The sequence below is a fragment of the Taudactylus pleione genome, unplaced genomic scaffold (genome assembly GCF_031769625.1).
Source record: "Taudactylus pleione unplaced genomic scaffold, aTauple2 ptg000102l, whole genome shotgun sequence".
NCBI lineage: Eukaryota > Metazoa > Chordata > Amphibia > Anura > Myobatrachidae > Taudactylus > Taudactylus pleione.
Window position 1 is genome coordinate 2471302 of NW_028284504.1, and position 21199 is coordinate 2492500.

A 21199-nucleotide genomic window follows, 5' to 3' on the forward strand; every position below is an offset into this window, starting at 1 on the left:
GTGAAATAAGCCGGGTCAAACGACATGTGTTCAACCCTGCTCGTGATACAGTGCCAGGCAGTGCCAGATTAATGTCCACATGGGCCTGGAGCTAAAATTTATGATGGGCCTATTGTATGCCGCTGCAGGGGGTGTGACAAGTGCCGTAGCAGTGTGACTGGTAATGTGGGGTCATGACCAGTGCGGTGTGGTTGTGGTTTACATAGGGGTGTGGCCAGTGTAGCGTTCTCCCAGGACGCTCCGGGCAGTGCTGCATTTTCAGGTGCCGGCGGCCTCAGTACCTCTATGCAACGGCATGACGTTACACACTTAAGGGGCACGGGGCCGGCACAGGGCGCTCCGGATTTAGCCCTGCTATGCCACTGACTGTGCATGTGTAGGCCTGTGCAAAGTATAGTGCTATGGCGTCTGGTGCCCTCCTGTTTTATACAAGCCGTCCAGAGTTGCCTGTGAAGGGAGGGAACCATGTAGCAGTCGAATGGGCGGCACTCTGGACGGCTTGTATAAAACACATTAAAATCCATTTTAAGTTATCAATATTTCAGAACTTGTATTCGTCCTTTCAGTAATCCTGATGAAAGAATGAATACAAGTTCTGAAGCGTTGATAACTTAAACTGAGTTTTAGTGTGTTTTATACAAGCCGTCCAGAGTGCCGCCCATTTTACTGCTATATATATGTTTATGTGGGTGTGTACTAGGGGTGTGCACCGGCCACTTTTCGTGTTTTGGTTTTGGATCTGGATCTTTCTTCGTGTTTTGGATCTGGATTGGTTTTGCCAAAACCACCCTTCCGTGTTTTGGGTTCTGGGTTTTGTGTTTTGGATCTGTATTTTTTTGAAAAAAAGCATAAAAACAGCTAAAATCACAGAATTTGTAGGTTTTTCTGCCCCTATGCTATTATTAACCTCAATAACCTTAATTTCCACTCATTTCCAGTCTATTCTGAACACCTCACACCTCACAATAGTGTTTTTATGTCCAAAAGGTTGCACCGAGGTAGCTGGATGACTATGCTAAGCGACACGAGTGGGCGGCACAAACACGTGACCCATCTAGGCGTGATACTGCAGTGGCAGACAGGATGGCAGTTTGAAAAACTAGGCCCCAAACTGTACATAGTGCAAAGAAAAAAAAGAGGTGCAAGATGGAATTGTCCTCGGGCCCTCCCACCCACCCTTATGTTGTATAAACAGGACATGCACACTTTAACAAACCAATCATTTCAGCGCCAGGGTCTGCCACACAACTGTGGCTGAAATGATTGGTTCGTTTGGGCCCCCACAAAACAAGCTGGCAATTAATGTGTCCCTGCACAAACTGGCTCTACGGAGGCAAGATGTCATCCTCATCCTCCTCATCCACCGATTCCTCACCCTCTTCAGTGTGTACATCCTCATCCTCACAAAGTATTAACTCGTCCCCACTTGAATCCACCACCACAGGTCCCTCTGTACGTTCTGGAGGCTGGTCTCCCTGGAAGAGCTGATAATTCATTTTGATGAACATCATCTTCTCCACATTCTGTGGAAGCAACCTCCTACGCCTTTCGCTGACAAGGTTCCCGGCTGCACTAAACACTCTTTCGGAGTACACACTGGAGGGGGGGCAACTCAGGTAAAATAGAGCCAGTTTGTACAGGGGCCTCCAAATTGCCTCTTTTTCCTGCCAGTACAGGTATGGACTGTCTGACATGCCTTCTTGGATGCTGTCACCGATGTAATCCTCCACCATTCTGTCAATGGTGACAGTATCATATGCAGTGACAGTAGACATGTCAGAAATTGTTGCCAGGTCCTTCAGTCCGGACCAGATGTCCAAACTTGGTCCTGCCTGCCCTGCATCACTGCCAGCGGGTTGCTTAGGATACCTAAGTTTTTTCCTGGCAGCCCCAGTTGCGGGAGAAAATGAAGAAGGAGCTGTTGACGTGTCACGTTCCGCTTCAGCTGACAGTGTGTTCACCAGCAGGTCTTTGCACCTCTGCAGGCTTGTGTCAGCTGGAAAGAGAGACACCACATAGGCTTTAAACCTAGGATCGAGCACGGTGGCCAAAATGTAGTGGTCTGATTTCAACAGATTGACCACCCTGGAATCCTGGCAAAGTGAATGAAGGGCTTCATCCACAAGTCCCACATGCCGAGCGGAATCGCTCCGTCTTAGCTCCTCCTTCACTTTCTCCAGCTGCTTCTGCAAAAGCCTGATCAGGGGAATGACCTGACTCAAGCTGGCAGTGTCTGAACTGACTTCACGTGTGGCAAGTTCGAAGGGCTGGAGAACCTTGCACAACACGGAAATCATTCTCCACTGCGCTTGAGTCAGGTGCATACCCCCTCCTTTGCCTATGTCATAGGTGGATGTATAGGCTTGAATGGCCTTTTGCTGCTCCTCCATCCTCTGAAGCATATAGAGGGTTGAGTTCCACCGCGTCACAACCTCTTGCTTCAGGTGATGGCGGGGCAGGTTCAAGAGTGTTTGCTGGCGCTCCAGTCTTCGGCACGCAGTCGCTGAATGGCGAAAGTGGCCTGAAATTTTTCGGGCCACCCAAAGCGTCTCCTGCACGCCCCTGTCGCTTTTCAGAAAATTCTGCACCACCAAGTTTATTGTGTGAGCAAAACATGGGACGTGCTGGAATTTGCCCAGATGTAATGCCCGCACAATATTGGTGGCGTTGTCAGATATCACAAATCCCCAGGAGAGTCTAAGTGGGGTAAGCCACTGGGTGATGATTTCCCTCAGTTTCTCTAAGAGGTTGTCGGCGGTGTGCCTCTTACTGAAACCGGTGATACACAGCGTAGCCTGCTTTGGAACGAGCTGGCGTTTCTGAGATGCTGCGACTGGTGACGCTGCTGCTGTTGCTGCGTAAGGTGATACATCTACCCAGTGGGCTGTCACAGTCATATAGTCCTTAGTCTGCCCTGTTCCACTTGTCCACATGTCCATGGTTAAGTGGACATTGGGTACAACGGCATTTTTCAGGACACTGAGGACACTTTTTCTGACGTTTCTGTACAGTCTCGGTATCGCCTGCCTAGTGAAGTGGAATCTAGACGGGATTTGGAACCGGGGACACACTACCTCCAGCAATTGTCTAAATCCCACTGCACTAATGGCGGATACCGGACGCACGTCTAACACCAACATAGCAGTCAAGGCCTCAGTTATACGTTTTGCTTCAGGATGACTGCTGTCGTACATCATCCTCCTCGCTAAGGACTGTTGGAGGGTCAATTGTTTAGTAAAAGTAGTGGTGTTCCTACTTCCTCTCTGGGATGATGAACGACTCCCAGCAGCAGCAACAGCAGCAGCGGCAGCAGGAGGCGTAGCAATGCAGGATCCTCCGGAGGAATCCCGGATAGAAGAGTCAGTCATGCCAGTGACATGGCCTGCAGGACTATTTCCGATCCTGACTAAGGAGGAAATTGACGAGGAGGGAGTTGACGGTGTGGTTTGCAGGCGCTTGGATACAACAGGACAACGGGATTTAGGTGTCCCTGGACTGCTTACGGTCTTAGCCAAAGTTTCTGAACTTGACAGTAACTTATTATGAACGCGCTGCAGGTGCCGTATAAGGGAGGATGTTCCTAGGTGGTTAACGTCCCTACCCCTACTTATTCCACCTTTACATAAGGTACATATGGCAAGACAGTTGTTGTCCGGATTTGGATAGAAATATTGCCAGACCAAAGAGGTGGAATGTTTGGTCTTCTGCCCAGGCATGACCGTGATGGGCTTTTTCATCCCACGGACAACAACTGTCTCCCCCGGAGCCTGATTTAAACAAACCACATCACCATCAGAATCCTCCTCGCCAACTTCCTCCTCAGCGCCAGCTACATCAGTATCCTCATCCTGTTGTACTTCAACAGTGACATCTTCAATTTGCATATCAGCAAATGGACTGTGGGTGCTCCTTTCAGCACTTGCAGGGGGCGTGCAAATGGTGGAAAGAGCCACCTCTTCCCGTCCAGTGCTGGGAAGGTCAGGCATCGCAACCACCACCACACTTGGACTCTCCTTGGGGATTTGTGATATCTTCTTAGAAAGCACAGTTCTTCGCTGTGCTTTTGCCAGCTTAACTCTTTTGATTTTTTTAGTGGGAGGAGGGCTTCCATCGTCATGTGAAGCTGAACCACTAGTCATGAACATACTAGGGATCGACCTTAGCTGTTCCTTGCCACTCCGTGTCGTAAATGGCATATTGGCAAGTTTACGTTTCTCTTCAGCTGATTTAAATGTTTTTTTCAAGGTCATTTTCCTGAACTTTGTCATTTGGGATTGTATGTGCCCTCTATTATGACATTGGGCATCGGCCTTGGCAGACGACGTTGATGGCATGTTATCGTCATGACTAGTGGCAGCAGCTTCAGCACTAGGAGGAAGTGGTTCTTGATCTTTCTCTATTTTATTTTTATCTGAGAAAGTTTGGTCCTCCATTTATGTTATATCGATTTGATATATACGTGCTGCTAAACACAGAAAATATTTTTTTATTTTTGCTGGAGAGTAGTGCACTTTGGCCCTCATTCAGAGCCGTACGCTCTGAGCAGAGCGCACGCTCTGAATGAGGGCCGGCCTCCATGAAAATGGAGCGTCCTTCTGGACGCTCGTATAGCTGTGGGTCACCACCCACAGGCTATACGAGCGTGCATTTTGATGGCCGCGATGGTCGAGACCATCGCAACCATCGAAATTGCGAGCCGGAGCCTGCGGTTGAGGTTTTCAACCGCAAGCTCCGGATGAGTTGATTTTGGCTCTATCAGAGCCAAAATCACTCCCACTGACATCACTAGTGATGTCAGTGGGCCAGCTTTTGACGGGAGGCGTTCCCGTGGGAACGCCCCCGTCAGGGAGGCACGCCCCCGGCACGCCTACCAAAGGGGGCGTGCTGTCAATCAACATTGACAGCACGCCCCCTTTGATCGGACACAACGAGCGAAGGACTTTCCTTCGCTCGTCGCGTCTGGCGCATGCGCACGACGGAGCTCCCTCCGTCGTGCGCATGCTCAGTCCAGAACATCGACCCACTTGCGAGCGGACAGCCGCTCGCGAGTGGGTCTGAATCAGGCCCCTTGTGGGTTACACCAGCCTTTAAGAAATGAGCCAGCCGGCTCTTTACTTATGGGACACAGGCGCACGCTTGGCGCTGCTCCTTTGTTGATGCACGTGCAGCTACTGCGCACACAATTCACAAACACAGAAAATATATATTTTTTTGGTTTGGACTGGAGTGTACTTTGGGGGTTACAGCACCCTTTAACGGTCAAGCCAGCCGGCCCTTTACTTATGACAAAGGCGCACGCTTGGCACTACTTTGTTGATGCACATGCGGCTACTGCGCACACAATTCACAAACACAGAAAATAATTTTTTTTTTGGTTTGGACTGGAGTGTACTTTGGGGGTTACAGCACCCTTTAACGGTCAAGCCAGCCGGCCCTTTACTTATGACACAGGCGCACGCTTGGCACTACTTTGTTGATGCACGTGCGGCTACTGCGCACACAATTCACAAACACAGAAAATAATTTTTTTTTTGGTTTGGACTGGAGTGTACTTTGGGGGTTACAGCACCCTTTAATGGTCAAGCCAGCCGGCCCTTTACTTATGACACAGGCGCACGCTTGGCACTAATTTGTTGATGCACGTGCGGCTACTGCGCACACAATTCACAAACACAGAAATAATTTTTTTTTTGGTTTGGACTGGAGTGTACTTTGGGGGTTACAGCACCCTTTAACAGTCAAGCCAGCCGGCCCTTTACTTATGACACAGGCGCACGCTTGGCACTACTTTGTTGATGCACGTGCGGCTACTGCGCACACAATTCACAAACACAGAAAATATATATTTTTTTGGTTTGGACTGGAGTGTACTTTGGGGGTTACAGCACCCTTTAACGGTCAAGTCAGCCGGACCTTTACTTATGACACAGGCGCACGCTTGGCACTACTTTGTTGATGCACGTGCGGCTACTGCGCACACAATTCACAACCACAGAAAATATATATTTTTTTGGTTTGGACTGGAGTGTACTTTGGGGGTTACAGCACCCTTTAACGGTCAAGCCAGCCGGCCCTTTACTTATGACACAGGCGCACGCTTGGCACTACTTTGTTGATGCACGTGCGGCTACTGCGCACACAATTCACAAACACAGAAAATATATATTTTTTTGGTTTGGACTGGAGTGTACTTTGGGGGTTACAGCACCCTTTAACGGTCAAGCCAGCCGGCCCTTTACTTATGACACAGGCGCACGCTTGGCACTACTTTGTTGATGCACGTGCGGCTACTGCGCACACAATTCACAAACACAGAAAATAATTTTTTTTTTGGTTTGGACTGGAGTGTACTTTGGGGGTTACAGCACCCTTTAACGGTCAAGCCAGCCGGCCCTTTACTTATGACACAGGCGCACGCTTGGCACTACTTTGTTGATGCACGTGCGGCTACTGCGCACACAATTCACAAACACAGAAAATATATATTTTTTTGGTTTGGACTGGAGTGTACTTTGGGGGTTACAGCACCCTTTAACGGTCAAGTCAGCCGGACCTTTACTTATGACACAGGCGCACGCTTGGCACTACTTTGTTGATGCACGTGCGGCTACTGCGCACACAATTCACAACCACAGAAAATATATATTTTTTTGGTTTGGACTGGAGTGTACTTTGGGGGTTACAGCACCCTTTAACGGTCAAGCCAGCCGGCCCTTTACTTATGACACAGGCGCACGCTTGGCACTACTTTGTTGATGCACGTGCGGCTACTGCGCACACAATTCACAAACACAGAAAATATATATTTTTTTGGTTTGGACTGGAGTGTACTTTGGGGGTTACAGCACCCTTTGACGGTCAAGCCAGCCGGCCCTTTACTTATGACACAGGCGCACGCTTGGCACTACTTTGTTGATGCACGTGCGGCTACTGCGCACACAATTCACAAACAGAAAATAATTTTTTTTTTGGTTTGGACTGGAGTGTACTTTGGGGGTTACAGCACCCTTTAACGGTCAAGCCAGCCGGCCCTTTACTTATGACACAGGCGCACGCTTGGCACTACTTTGTTGATGCACGTGCGGCTACTGCGCACACAATTCACAAACACAGAAAATATATATTTTTTTGGTTTGGACTGGAGTGTACTTTGGGGGTTACAGCACCCTTTAACGGTCAAGCCAGCCGGCCCTTTACTTATGACACAGGCGCACGCTTGGCACTACTTTGTTGATGCACGTGCGGCTACTGCGCACACAATTCACAAACACAGAAAATAATTTTTTTTTTGGTTTGGACTGGAGTGTACTTTGGGGGTTACAGCACCCTTTAACGGTCAAGCCAGCCGGCCCTTTACTTATGACACAGGCGCACGCTTGGCACTACTTTGTTGATGCACGTGCGGCTACTGCGCACACAATTCACAAACACAGAAAATAATTTTTTTTTTGGTTTGGACTGGAGTGTACTTTGGGGGTTACAGCACCCTTTAACGGTCAAGCCAGCCGGCCCTTTACTTATGACACAGGCCCACGCTTGGCACTACTTTGTTGATGCACGTGCGGCTACTGCGCACACAATTCACAAACACAGAAAATATATTATTTTTTTAGCACTTGGGGGGAGCACCCCTGATGGACAGAGCACCCCCTGGACAACACTACAGCACCCCTTTAGGACTGGGACACTGCACAGGACTTTGGAGTGGACACAGCCCCTATGGAGAACTGACTGCACAACACAGTCCAGCCAGCCCCTATGGACTTTGAAGTAGTGGACACAGCCCCTATTAACAACAGCAGCACAGCACAACACAGCCAGCCCCTATGGACTTTGAAGTAGTGGACAACAGCAGCACTACACTACACTACACTACACAGCCCAGCCAGCCCTAACTCCCACCCTCCCTCTTCACTGTCCACAGCCGAGTGAGAAAATGGCGCCGACGCGGGTACCTTATATAGGATCCAAAACCCGCGAGACTCGGAAGGCGGGATGATTACGTTTTGCCTCGATTTCAGATCCGAGTCAGGCGGGAAAAGTCGAGCCTGACTCGGATCGGGGGGGCTCGGGGGGGTTCGGATTTCAGAAATCCGAACCCGCTCACCCCTAGTGTGTACATACATACACACCCACATACACATAAATTGTGAAGGTGCAGGGGCTTGTTGCACACTTAAGGGGACTGAAGCAGGTGTGGTGTAGTATGTTGACAGTCATGAAAATGTCGACATTAGGGTTAGGCTACATGGGGCTTAGGCACTAGGGGAAGGTTAGGGTTAGGCTATGGGGGGAGGAGGATAGGGTTAGGCACTAGAGGGAGGTTACAGTTAGACTGCGGGAGGAGGAGGTTAGGGAAAGGCACTATAAGGTAGGGGTAGGCATTAGGGTTAGTGGGGAATACTCACTAGAAGGCTGGAGCAGCAGAGGCCATGACCGCTGGGATCCAGAAGCCGTACTGGAGTCACTGCAGCCATCAGGAGCAGGTCAGTGAGCGCTGGGCCAACAGGGATGATATGTCGACATTCCATCACTGTCTACATGAATGTCGACACGGATCTTCCAAGAGGAGAGGAACAGGTGGGGAGGTCAGAATGGGCTAAGCTCTGTTTATGGCAGCCGTTAGGTGAGAGAGCTGACTGAGCTGTTCCTTTTTTTTTCCTGCCTGCACTGCAGTCTGTGTGGGCCTATTTTCAATGAGAGGCCTGGAGCTGGAGCTCCACCCGCCCCATTGTTAATCCGGCCCTGGTGTCAGGGCCGGCTCTTGGGGTGTTCGACCAGTGTGGTCGAACAGGGGCGCCACCCCATAGAGGGCGCGCCCCTCCCAACGTCCCGCTGTTCCACCCGTGGGCTGAAGTGTCTCCCGCAGGTGGTCAAATCAGGAGGTTGGACACCCCCATCGCCGCAGCTGTGCCGGACCCCACAGTAGCTGAATGGATGCTGCGCGCATGTGCGCAGCATCCATTCAGTGCCAGGAGAGGGCTGGGGGGAGCCCAGCAAGTGACGGAGTGCTGGACTCTCCCCCAGCCTGACGTTACACGGGAGGCATGCCATGCGGTCATGCCCCCACCTAACAGCACTTAGGGGGCGTAATTAGATCTGGCCTCCATTTTCAGGCGTGGGATACAAAGTTAGGCACAGGACGCGGCTACCCCTGGAGCTGGCCCTATACATTGTGAATGGGTAACCCGGTATCCCAGGGTCCTGTTTTCTGCATAGGAAGAGCCGGCGCTTGGAGATGAGATCATCTCTAAGCGCCGTCTCATTATGTGATGCCGATGGCACCATCGACTAGGCATTAGTGCCGGTCGGGTCGCCCGGCTATATGAGGTCTCAGCCTGGTCGCGTGAAATCCCTGGTGCGACCCAACAATCAGATGTAAAAGCGCTATAAGCAGTGGCGGATCTTACCTAGGGGCTGCGAGGCTGCAGCCCCCCCCCTCCAGTAAAATCTGCTTCTTCAGTGAGCCAGTGCAGTCGGGGATGCACTGGCTTCATTGTGACTGGAGGTGGCTTCCCTTTGGAAGCGCCACCTGCCAGTCACGCTGAAGACAGGCAGCCATGGGGAAGTGTCTCCTCCCCCTGGGACTGCCTGTCTGGGCTGCGATCAGTAGAGAGCAGCTTCAAGTGAGCGGGGCCCAATATGACATTCCCACCCGGGGGGCATGTTATGGCATTAGGCCCTGCCCCCTACACATACACCCGCGAATCGCGGCATTATAAGCGTGGTGGGTGGGGCTTAGAGATCATCAGTCATTGCCCGGCCGCCCGCTGTAGTGTAGAGGTGAAGAAAAGCTGTCTCTGTCTTGAAAGACTTCAAACAAAAGTCAATCTGGTAAGTGACAGACTGTGATGCTGCCAGAAGCCAGAATAGGGAGGGTCCAGAGTGGCCCAGTTCAGTACAATGTTTGCTGAGTGTGGGGGCCCCTGGACTACCGCCCCGCCTATAATCCGGCCCTGCATACCTACTCTCCCGGGAGGAAGTTGCGGGAGGCTCCCGATTTTTTGGGATACCCCCCCGGAAGAATAACCATATGTCCCACATCCTGCCCCCACTTCCTAGTGAAGTGGGCAGGATGGGGAGATTTTATTGGGAATTTTCGGGTAGGGGATGGGGCTAAAATTATGCAAATTGCGTTATTTAGCCCTACTCCCACTCTTGGCCTTTTCCTGTGGTGGGGCAGGATCTAATAACCCCCCAAAGATGTCAACAGAATCTCCTCTCCGGGCTTCTCCCGGGGAGAAGAGTTATACCCCTTCTACACCAGAGCAAAAACCTGGGTTTTTGCTGGGTCTACCCGGGTCGCAGCTCAGTGTAAAAGGGTCCCTGTAAAATAACCCGGGTCAAGTGACCCAGCAATCCAACCCAGGTAGCTACCAGGGTTGGACCCATGATGGACCCGGGTAAAATTGCAGTGTAAACGGTGCGACCCGGGTTATCCGACCTGGGTCATGACTAAATTGAGCTGATTGGTGGCTTGTGGAGCAGTCACCTCCCACTTTTTATGACCTCACAGGTTTAGCAGGGCAGACCTGGGTTCAGTGTGAACATGGCTGACCTGGGAGTAACCCAGATCGAAGGTGCAGTGTAAATGGGGTCTGACCTGGGTTGGAACCATGTCTAAAAACCCAGGTCGGACCTGGGTTTTTGGTGGAAAAGAGGTATTACAAAGTCGGCAAGTATGCTCCAACCGTGGTTTCTACCAGAGTTTGATTCCCAGGTCACTCGGCCCATGTTATTTTTCAGGGTCCTTTTCACACTGAGCCGTGACCCAGGTCGACCCGGTAATAACCCAGATTATTTTTTCGACGTGAAAGGGGTATTAGTTTGCATGAGGTGTAATACTTATGCAAGCAGTATTTTTCATTCAAATACGCAAATAATGAATTATGATTTTGAAAATTGTCACATTTTTAAGAGCCTACTGATTCACAGTAAATATACTGGAAAATCTGTATAGCTTCATGCATTAGTATTAGTATGCATTAAGCTGCATACACACACATCGATTTGTTACCAACGATTTTATGAACTACAAACTAGGGATGTGCAGGCTCGGATAGGTTCGAGTTTGCACGTGGAGTTCGGATTTTTCCCTCCAAAAAAACGGAACTCAGAACGAGGCAAAACGTCATCTTACATGGACGAACATCATCATTCCTGGACAAAAGACCAGGAATGATGATGTTCGTCCATGTAAGATGACGTTTTGCCTCGTTCTGAGTTCCGTTTTTTTGGAGGGAAAAATCCGAACTCCACGTGCAAACTCGAACCTATCCGAGCCTGCACATCCCTACTACAAACGTGAACGCGCATGAACGATAATCGTTCATCTTTTTAACTCAGAAAGTGAACGATTTTTTAAACGATTGAACGATAAACGATATCGTTATTGAAAATTGTTCAAAAAATCATTGTGTGTGTATGCACCTTAAGTATTAGTATGCAGCGTCACACTCTTCTTATGATACATGCAGCTCAGCATACTCACGTCATTCATCTATTTTTTGGATGCATTTGACATCTGCATAAAAAGTGTCCAACTCTTCATGAGTCCCATTATAACCAGGGCAGTAAATATATGACGCTGTGTATTTGGTCAGATCAGTGTGTTACTTTGGCAGATAGAGATGTGGCCTGAAAAATGTCCTAATTTCAAAATTGGCAGTGTTTCAAGGTATGCTCCACCATTCTTCCAAGCAGTACTGCACACGACGTGCTTAGCAGCGCTTGCTCAGTAGCAAAGTCTGCCTGGACATGATTTTAAAATATTGTCAAATCTGCACTTATCAAGATTATCTAGAGCAGTGGTTCTCAAACATTGATTCTTGTTTTCATTATGGTATGGTCCTATGCATCATATACCAGTTAAAAAGAAGGAAAGAGGTGGGGCAAAAATAACTGAACCAGGGAAGACCTAAAAGATGTATATGGAAATAAAGAGAGAATAAGTAATTCTCTTGCTTGAATGAGCAAAAGGTTATCCATAGCAACCAATCAGATTCAGTAATTTTTCCATAACAGTTCAGAGCAGGGATTCTCAACCACTATCCTCAAGTACCACCAACAGGTCATGTTTTCAGGATTTCTGAAAGCAGGTGGGATTAATTACTGACCCAGCAAAATAGATTTACTCACCTGTGCATGATTAAAGAAATCCTCAAAATATGACCTGTTGGTGGTACTTGAGGATTAGAGTTGAGAACCCCAGGTTTAGAGAATGACATCTAATGGTGCATACACACGGTCAGATTTTTCTTCAAATCTGAACGATAACGATTTAAAAAATCGTTCAATTGTTCATATCTGAAGGAAAATCTGATATGCCTGAACAATGAACGATGAACGATGCGCGTTCCCGATGGTCAGATAACGATCTCTGACATCTCATGTGTTTGCAATCAGACTTGGACGACTCCATTCATTTTAATGCAGTCAAAAATCGTTCAATCGTTCAAATCTTTGGTAAAATCGTTCAATCGTTCATGTGACAGATCTGACAAATCTGACCGTGTGTATGCTCCATAACATCTGTTTGGTTGATGTGGCAAACTGTAAAAGTATACCAGACTATTTTTTACTATTTACAAAGTTGTGTATTTGCCATAAAAATTAAAATCATAAGTTTTCAAACTTATGTCAAGAGTTTAATCAGCAGGTAACATATGCTTATATTAACTCATGACCAGCAAACACACTGCAGGCAAATATATATTTACAAAAATAAATGTGCGTACATTATACGTTATTTCTCACTAATCAAAATACATAACACACCTTTCCCATGCTCCCTGGGATAACCTGTGCTCCAGACGGGTCTCTCTGGAACACTAGCTGTGGGAGGCACAAAGTATAGCAGATACCAGTGACGTAAGCATAACTTTTGTGGGACACAGAACAAAATAAATATGCAACTCAGTAAGGTCATTTACTATCATTGCATTTAGGTGCAAGCGTTTCACCGAACAGCAGCAACACTTTGCAGTGGCGTAAGTTTATCCCAGATGCAAGTTATAGCCCTCCTGATCAGGGCCGGTAACAGAAAACTTGGGGCCCGGTACACTGATATCTCAGGGGCCCCCAAACCCCCCCCCCGCCCCCCCCCCCCATCCACTCCTCCAAGGACACATACCGGATCCAAACATATATATATATATATATATATTCAAGGGAGGAACCACACACATTTTCCTATTAACACAGTACATTGATGTATAAGTAGTCATATACTGTATATATATATATATATATATATATATAATATATACTGTATATATATATATATATATATATAAACACACAGACACACGCATATATATATATATATATATATCGGGAGTCGGGAGTGCCGCGAGGGGGTCGCGAGAGGGGGGATCAGTGGTGCTGCGAGGGGGGAGGACTTTCAGTTGAACTGAGGGGAGCAAGCCGATGGGAGAGGAGAGGAAGAAACAGGAAGTTCAGGCGGGAATGTGGGCCCAGAAGTCGGAGCACCAGCCCCTGCGTGTCAGAGTGCAGTGTTTGACTTGGGGAAGGAAGGGTGGTGGTGGGTGGGGCTTGTGTTGGATAGCTGCTGTGACAGGGAAAAAATTCCTGTCTACTTCGCAACACAGCAGCACTGCATTTTAAAATGTATTAACAGGTCCTGCTGACTCATTTTTACTGTCACTTAATCTTCGGGGCCCCCCTGACCCTCGGGGCCCGGTACTAGTGTCCCCTCCCTGTCGCCGGGCCTGCTCCTGATACCCCTGATGGAGGGGAAAACCATCTGATGTGGTGGCTATGAGGAGTTTAAATCAAGAAACTGCAAGACCGCCACCGTTGTGGGACTACAAATCACAAAATGCCCAGTCTACTGCCGACTGCATCCCGTGCCGGGAAGTTGCTCCATCAAAGATCTGCCCCTCAGACTCAGCTGGTGCTACAGATCTAAGTGGAGTGAATATGTTGGCAATGAAGGAGGTGCCCCTTCAGTGCTAGAGCCCGGCGGCAGGCGCCTCCATTGTCTCCCATAGTTCTGCCCCTGACTCTTTGCTTTTACCTGCCTAGAGCAAACTAATCCATAAAAGCAAGTGTAATATCAGGGTTGGACTGGCCCACAGGGGTACAGGGGAAATCCCCGGTGAGCCCCACTCCCTGAGATCCACCACCGCTCCTCTAGGGGTGGAGCAGGATCATGGATGAACTTGGGTGCCTGCAGGGGCGTATCTATAATGGGTGCAGGGTGGGCCCCGTACCGCGCACCCTGCACACATAATATTACTTACCTCTCCGGAGTTCCAGGTCGGCGTGGGGATCCGGCGCTGGAAAAAGACAGGAAAATGGCCGCGGCGGCCATTTTTCTGTCGTTTGCGCATGCGCAGTACAGGGAAAATGACCGTCGCAGCCATTTTCCCGGTGACCTGTGCATTCATTATAGACTCTGGGCGCACTCTAGTGCCCAGAGTCTATAACTCCGGCGCTGGCCGCGCACAGCTCAGTGCGCTGCCGGCTGCCAAGGAGGGAGCCCATGTCAGAGACTGCACACGGGCCCCCTCCTCTCTAGAAACGCCCCTGGGTGCCTGGCTTGTTTCTAGAGAAACTACACCAAGATTAGCCCTCCTGCCAATCGAAGTGGGTGGTCCTGATACACCCCTGTCCACTATTTTATAAAGGGATCCTGTTCTTTGCATGTGCTCTCTAATGGAGGTCCAAGTCCATTTGTTATGGCTGGCCACACCCCTTAAGCCCATCTGGTAACTGGCCACACCCCTTAAGCTTGGGCCCCTACCACTGCATTCCCTGGTGGGCCCATCCTGCCCCAGTCCGTCACTGCCCACGAGGCTGCCTAAGGCCTGGGGGTTCGTGCGCCACCTGCAATCGCAGCATGACTCTAAATGTTTTTTTTTCGAAAATATTTTTATTATGACTCTTTAGCACAAAAATAGCAATATTTTGTGGTTTTGCACAATTATGCATAACAGATATCACTGTACAACACATAACATAGTTTTGATACCATACAAAATTCCAACGATATACCATAACATATATCTCTGATATTATAGAAACTGAAAAATTATCTATCAGATTTCAATAATTGAATCTTGCCGTCATGCGGATAATGGGCCCTCCCCTCTAGAACAATATCGGCGGGTCATTATCCACCATTCTGAGTTCGAACCATGATGTAGGAGAAAAACACTTGTGGAGCAGCTGCCTTGTATTCAGTGGCAGAGTGGTCACATAACTCTCCCACATCTCAAAAAACCTACCAACCCTGATCTCCCTCTCCAAGGATGCCTCTATCCAGTCCATCCTGAAAAGATAGAACAACTTCTCTCGAAACAGAAATAAAGGAGGGGTTGCCGGCTGAATCCACATGTGAAGAATAGTTTTCTGTGCTGCAGCACTAATTGCCAAAAGAAGTTCCGCCCTCCCCTAGATACCCTTTGATCTGCTGGTAATATGCCCAATATGGCCCACTCCGCATTAAAGGGTAAATATTTCACTAGGAGTTCAATTGCAAACTTTCTGACACCCAACCAGAAGATTCTTACTAAGGGGCATGCCCAAAGACAGTGAAATATATCTGCATTTTCTTCCTGGCATCTATAACATCTGTGCGAAGAGGAAGACCCCATCAAAAAACTTCTGTGAGGGATTATATATGTCCTATGGAATATATTTAAAAATAGTTCTTTGTAGGAACTAGCTGGTATGAGATGACAGGATTTTTCTAATGCTTTAATCATCTATTGACAATTCTGGAAAATGGCACAGCCAACGAGACAGCCCTGTTTGTATACGCTCATAATCAAGCTTTACTCTAAGAAAATTGTAGTGGATAGAAATGGCCTTAGATATGGGCGGAGGATTGGCCAAAAAGAGGTCTAAAGAGTTGGACCAAATTTGTGCAGAGAAAATTTAAATGTTTGTTTTTTTAATGGCTACAATTTTCAACATAAATGTCTGTTACCAGGCTGCCTGCAAAGGGAAAGGACACATGTTGAGGTCAGGGCCATATTATTCATAAGGCTGACTAGGCTGAAGCCTAGGAGCCCCACAGGGAGAAGTTGCAAGGTGCACTCACAGTGAGCTGACGTTTGTTTTGAGACAATGGGAGGGGGAGAGTGCCGACCAATAGCGCACAAGCTACAAGGAAGCTAGATTTTCTCTCTCTGCAATAGGCAGCAGTAGAAAATCTTTAATATTGTCCCAAATAGTAAATCTACCCCTAAGGTGGAGTGGGCGCAGGGGAGGGAGTGGAGGGTGGGGATCTAATAGCTTGCCGAGGGCCCTTTGGGGCTATAATCCGGTTCCATGCAGGGGTCAACAAAGCTGCAGCACAGCTTTATAGAGGTAGCATAGTAATGTCAGAAATGTAATGATAACATAACTAAAGATGTGATTGAGATAAACACACCAAGTGCCTTCAGCGACAACATATTGCCTTGCAAAATAATAATAATAAAATATATATAAAAACATATCTATCTCATGGATGAAGAATGAAGTGTGAGGACCAAGTAAGCAACACATATTTAACTCTTTCCTGTCTAGATGTTGCCAGTGAGTTGAGTAAAGAGGTGTTTGCCAAGCTCGGCCTCTCTTTCATGTGTGTAATAGAGTCTCGGCATGTGACCCACACTAACCTTCCCAGGCTCTCCATGGAAAGAAGCCCAGTCTCCCTTGTACATAAAGTACCTCCGTGACAACGGCGTCCAGTCCCAGTGAGTGACCTAGAAAGAGGACAAGGCTGGATGCTTCACAAAGAAATTACCAGGTGGGTTTTATTATAGGTTATGCACGTATCTGTAGATATGAATGTTATTTAAATTTATCTTATTATTTATCTTTCTATATATCTGGAGACAGTACATATAGTCTGAAAGTTCTAAAAAAAGAACTTTATTAGATATAACTAGCACTAGGGTAATTGTTAGCCATAAACATTTCCAGAGACAAATCTGCAAGTAATGGAGTGTATTGAAAGGACACATACTTCCAGCGGTATAACATAGCTATTCCCTTGGTAGTAATGATATACGTAATAATCTTTTCTGTTTCATCTCTCATATAGTCTCATATAGTCATGTCCTCTCTTCTCTTATGTTGTTGAGCTGCCAACTCTGAATTGTCCACAATGTCACCTGCTGGCAATATCCTGTGAAGGAGATAAAATGTCCTCAGACAGCGCTGAGTGGACCCCAGAGGACCAGGAAACCGTCACCAGCAAGTTACAGCGTAAAATGAAACAGTCCCCCCTTTTCCCAGTTGGTAAGTGACAACAAGAATACACCAACAAAGCTAATACTCATCATTTAGCAAGTTTAGGCTAATTGTCTCTCACCAATTCTAGCCTGCCTACATCTGTTGTAGAGCATTGTCATGACCTCAACAATACAGAAATAGTGGAGAGGTAGGTGTGTATGTGTATATTGCATTCTATCATCAGTGCTGGTACTATGCAGGAAATGTAATTCACTGTGATATTCCTGATGTTGGGTCATTCTTTATTTGCATCATAAAATATTCTTATGGAACTTAAACAGTAGTCCTTTGATAATTTAGCAATAGTTTATTGTAAAAAAAATAAATAATTACATTATAAACTTAATTTTTTCCTGTCCCATTTGCAGAATAATCATCTGTGGACAATCAATGCACTTTTGTTGACAAATTAATTTGTGACGCACCCAAAGAAAACAATAAGACCAATTCTGCCTCTTGCACCCTTTCCAGCCTTCCTCAAATCACTGTGGAGCACATTAAAAGCAAATGAATAGTCACTTATAGTATTGGAGGCCCTTGGGACATGTGTACTGATATCTCAGTATACAGACTAACAATACAGCTTTTTATGAGAAATAATTTCACCCTCAACAGTTGGAGTACCAATAGATCTTAGATCGGTTTTGTTTTTTATAATAAAAGGGACACAAGAACGGACTTATTTATTGATTCTTATACTTTGCAGGGTTAGCTGGATTTGCCGCAATTGTAGTTTATGGGCTGTACAGACTAAAGCAAAGAGGCAATGTTAAAATGTCTGTTCACCTGATACACACACGGATTGCTGCACAAGCCTGCGTGGTGGGGGCCACTGCTTTGGGTAAGTCTGGTCTTCGCAAAATTATTTAAAAGAAAAAAAAATAAAAATAGCACCAACAAAGCAATTTTTGAATACACTTGGTGGGACGTGCACTTGAGGATAACCACGTATATTTTGGCTTTTTTTTTGTGTGGCGATAATATTTGAAGTTAATGTTCCATGAATTTGGAAGTCATTAAAATTCAGAATGAGAATGTTTACATTTAGTGTATGGTTAGATGGGGAAGACTTTGATGTGAGTTGATGATAACATATAGTGCAATATGTACAACTAACATTGCCTTTTTTTAATACAGAGTACAGCTTTAAACGGCTAAAATAATATTAATAATGCCTTTGGTGAGAGCAGGGGACCCATGTATTTTGTTTATATACTATGCTCACACCCCTATTGCACCTAGTTTTTAATTTGTTTCTTTCTATTCAATAAATACTACTGGTAGAGCACAATAACCTTTCTTTATATACACATAAGCTCAGTGGCCACTTTATTGGTTACACCTTTCTAGAATTGTGTAGGAGATAATTTTGCCCCCAAAACCGTCTGAATTTTTCATGGTATGGATTTGACATGGTGCTGGAAACATTTCTTAAAGACTCTGGCCCTAGTCAACATGATCACATAATACAGTGGCTACAGAATTTGCAGCTGCAGTTTCATACTGCGAGTCTCCCATTCCACCACACCCCAAAGGTGCTCTAATGGATTGAGATCTGGTGACTGTGGATGTCATTGGAACTTGTGTCTAAATTTATGTAACCAGCTTCAGATGATGTGTGCCATGCGAGGATGTGTTATCCTGCTGGAAGTAGCCAGCAGATCATGGGCATACACACACATTATTTTATATATATATATATATATATATATATATATATATATATATATATATAGCTACTGGACTGTGGCACTTGGAGACTTTGCAAAAGATTTTTAATCCCATACGTCACATAGACAGACCAATGTTTCGGGGCACACTCGCCCCTTTGTCAAGGTGAATACAAAGGGGCAAGTGTGCCCCCAAAACGTTGGTCTGTATATGTGACGTTTGGGATTAAAAATCTTTTTCGAAGTCTCCAAGTGCCGCAGTCCAGTAGCTTGTTTGTGTTCAGATTCTCTGAGGGCACTGGAGCAAGGAGAAGCATTATAAGTGCAGAGTGCCGGTCTGTCTAGAATATATATATACATATATATATATAAACACACACACACACACACACACACTAGCGTTTGACTGCAGCTTCGCTTATGTGGGAGTATTATTGCTCAGTGGAACTAATGTTACAAAGACAGTAGCGGCATCTAATATTGTGATGTATATTTTAAATTGTAGATAATATCTTTGTAAATTATGCAATTATTCCTTCAGGGATTACCACAAAAAGATGCTTGGGGCTACTAACTTGTGAGCTAGCCACTTAACCTACAGTACCACTGAAATGTTGTAAGTAACATGAGCAGCGACGCTATGATATGTAGTATTATGGTGCGTACACATGGGACGATTAAAATGCTCGATCATATCGTTATCGTTCATATCGTGCATTTGTTGGTCCCTTCCAACGACCTGCAATGTCCGTGCATGTAGGCCAACCTGATATCGACCAGATTACTATAGGGACCCACTATCATTGATTGCGGGTCGTTGGCGGTGTGCTGGATGATCGATATCGATCATCCAGCACTCCGGGAAGGTGCAGGACAATCAGTCAGCGATATCGTTATCACTGACTGATCATACCGTGTGTACCCACCGTTAGTCTTGGTGCACCATCTACTGGATGGACATGTACACTGCAACTTCATGAGTTAAGATAAGCTACCTGACATAGTTGGATTTTCCCGTGAAATGGATCTTTAGATATATCTATCTATCTATATTCAGGGTGTGCAATACATTAAATATTTATATACACACAGTCATTTTGGGCTGGAGGAACCTGTGCAAATTTGGATTCTTTTTTTTCTTGCCTCCCTAGTTCATAATCAGTCCCTAAAAGTATATTTGTCCCCAAAAAAATTATATTTATTTACATCGTCTTTTGATTTTGAGGAGCCTGCACATGCCGAATGTCAAGAATCTAGTGTTTCCTTTATTGCTCCTCTCCCTAATGTCACATTGAGATAATGGGTTGGGTATGGGATCCCGGCTGTCAGAAATCCGACAGCATACAGACACTTGCTGTTTGCTATGCTAACCCTGCCTCTTTGGTACCTAACCCTACCCTCCCCCCCCCCCCTTAGTGCCTAACCCCACCTCGCTACTTACCTTCGGTATCTTGGTGTTCGGGATGCCAGCGTCAGTATTGAGAGAGGAGTCGGGATATCAGTGCCGGTATACTGACTGTATCCCGAGAGAATACATACCTCATTTTCTAAGTGACTAAGCTATACGGTTTGGGATGAGATGCCGGCTGTCGGGATGCCGCTGGTCAGAATACAGGAGCGGCGTCCCGAAATAAGGATAGAAAGCAAGACTAACCCTCCCCCCCAGGGCCTAAACCTAACCTCCCCCCTAATGCCTAACACCGCACCCTAACTCTCCCCCTAATGCCCAATACTTACCTTTGGGAAGCCGGCAGTCGGGATTTCGGTGCTGGTATTTCGCCCGTCCGCATCCTGGGCTGCTGACTACACCCCAGCTATACAACACTGAAAACACAATCCAAATTCATCATGTCGTTTTTGCGTGATGCTGGAACAGACAAACAAAAAGTAAATTTTTTTTTTTTCCCCCCATAGTTAATACACAGTCCCAAGGAGTATGTATAAACACAACCATTACAACTTTATTATAAAAATATACAGTACTGTCAAAAGTTTTAGGCAGGTGTGAAAAAAAAAGCTGCAAAGTAAGAATGCTTTCAAAAATGTGTCAGTTCTTCTAGGTACACTTGCACACAGTTTTTGGAGGAACTCGGCAGGGAGGTTGTTTCAAACATCTTGGAGAACTATCCACATACCTTCTGTGAATGTAGGCTTGCTCAAATCCTTCTGTCTCTTAATGTAATCCCAGACAGACTTGATGTTGAGATCAGGCCTCTGTGGGGGCCATATCATCACTTCCAGGACTCCTTGTTCTTCTTTACGCTAGTTTTTAATGACAT

The 21199-nt window shown here is 46.6% G+C and overlaps 1 protein-coding gene across 1 annotated transcript in view; it reads left to right on the forward strand.

Moving 5' to 3' along the window:
* Positions 1-16725: 16725 nt before the first annotated feature.
* The window catches only part of HIGD1B (HIG1 hypoxia inducible domain family member 1B), an 11053-nt gene continuing 6579 nt past the window's right edge, over positions 16726-21199 (forward strand). Inside the window, exons 1-3 of the mRNA XM_088470742.1 lie at positions 16726-16762; positions 17100-17256; positions 17957-18091. Of these exons, the coding sequence (XP_088326868.1) occupies positions 17160-17256; positions 17957-18091 (232 nt within the window). The 5' untranslated portion in view covers positions 16726-16762; positions 17100-17159. The remainder of the gene's footprint in view (positions 16763-17099; positions 17257-17956; positions 18092-21199) is intronic.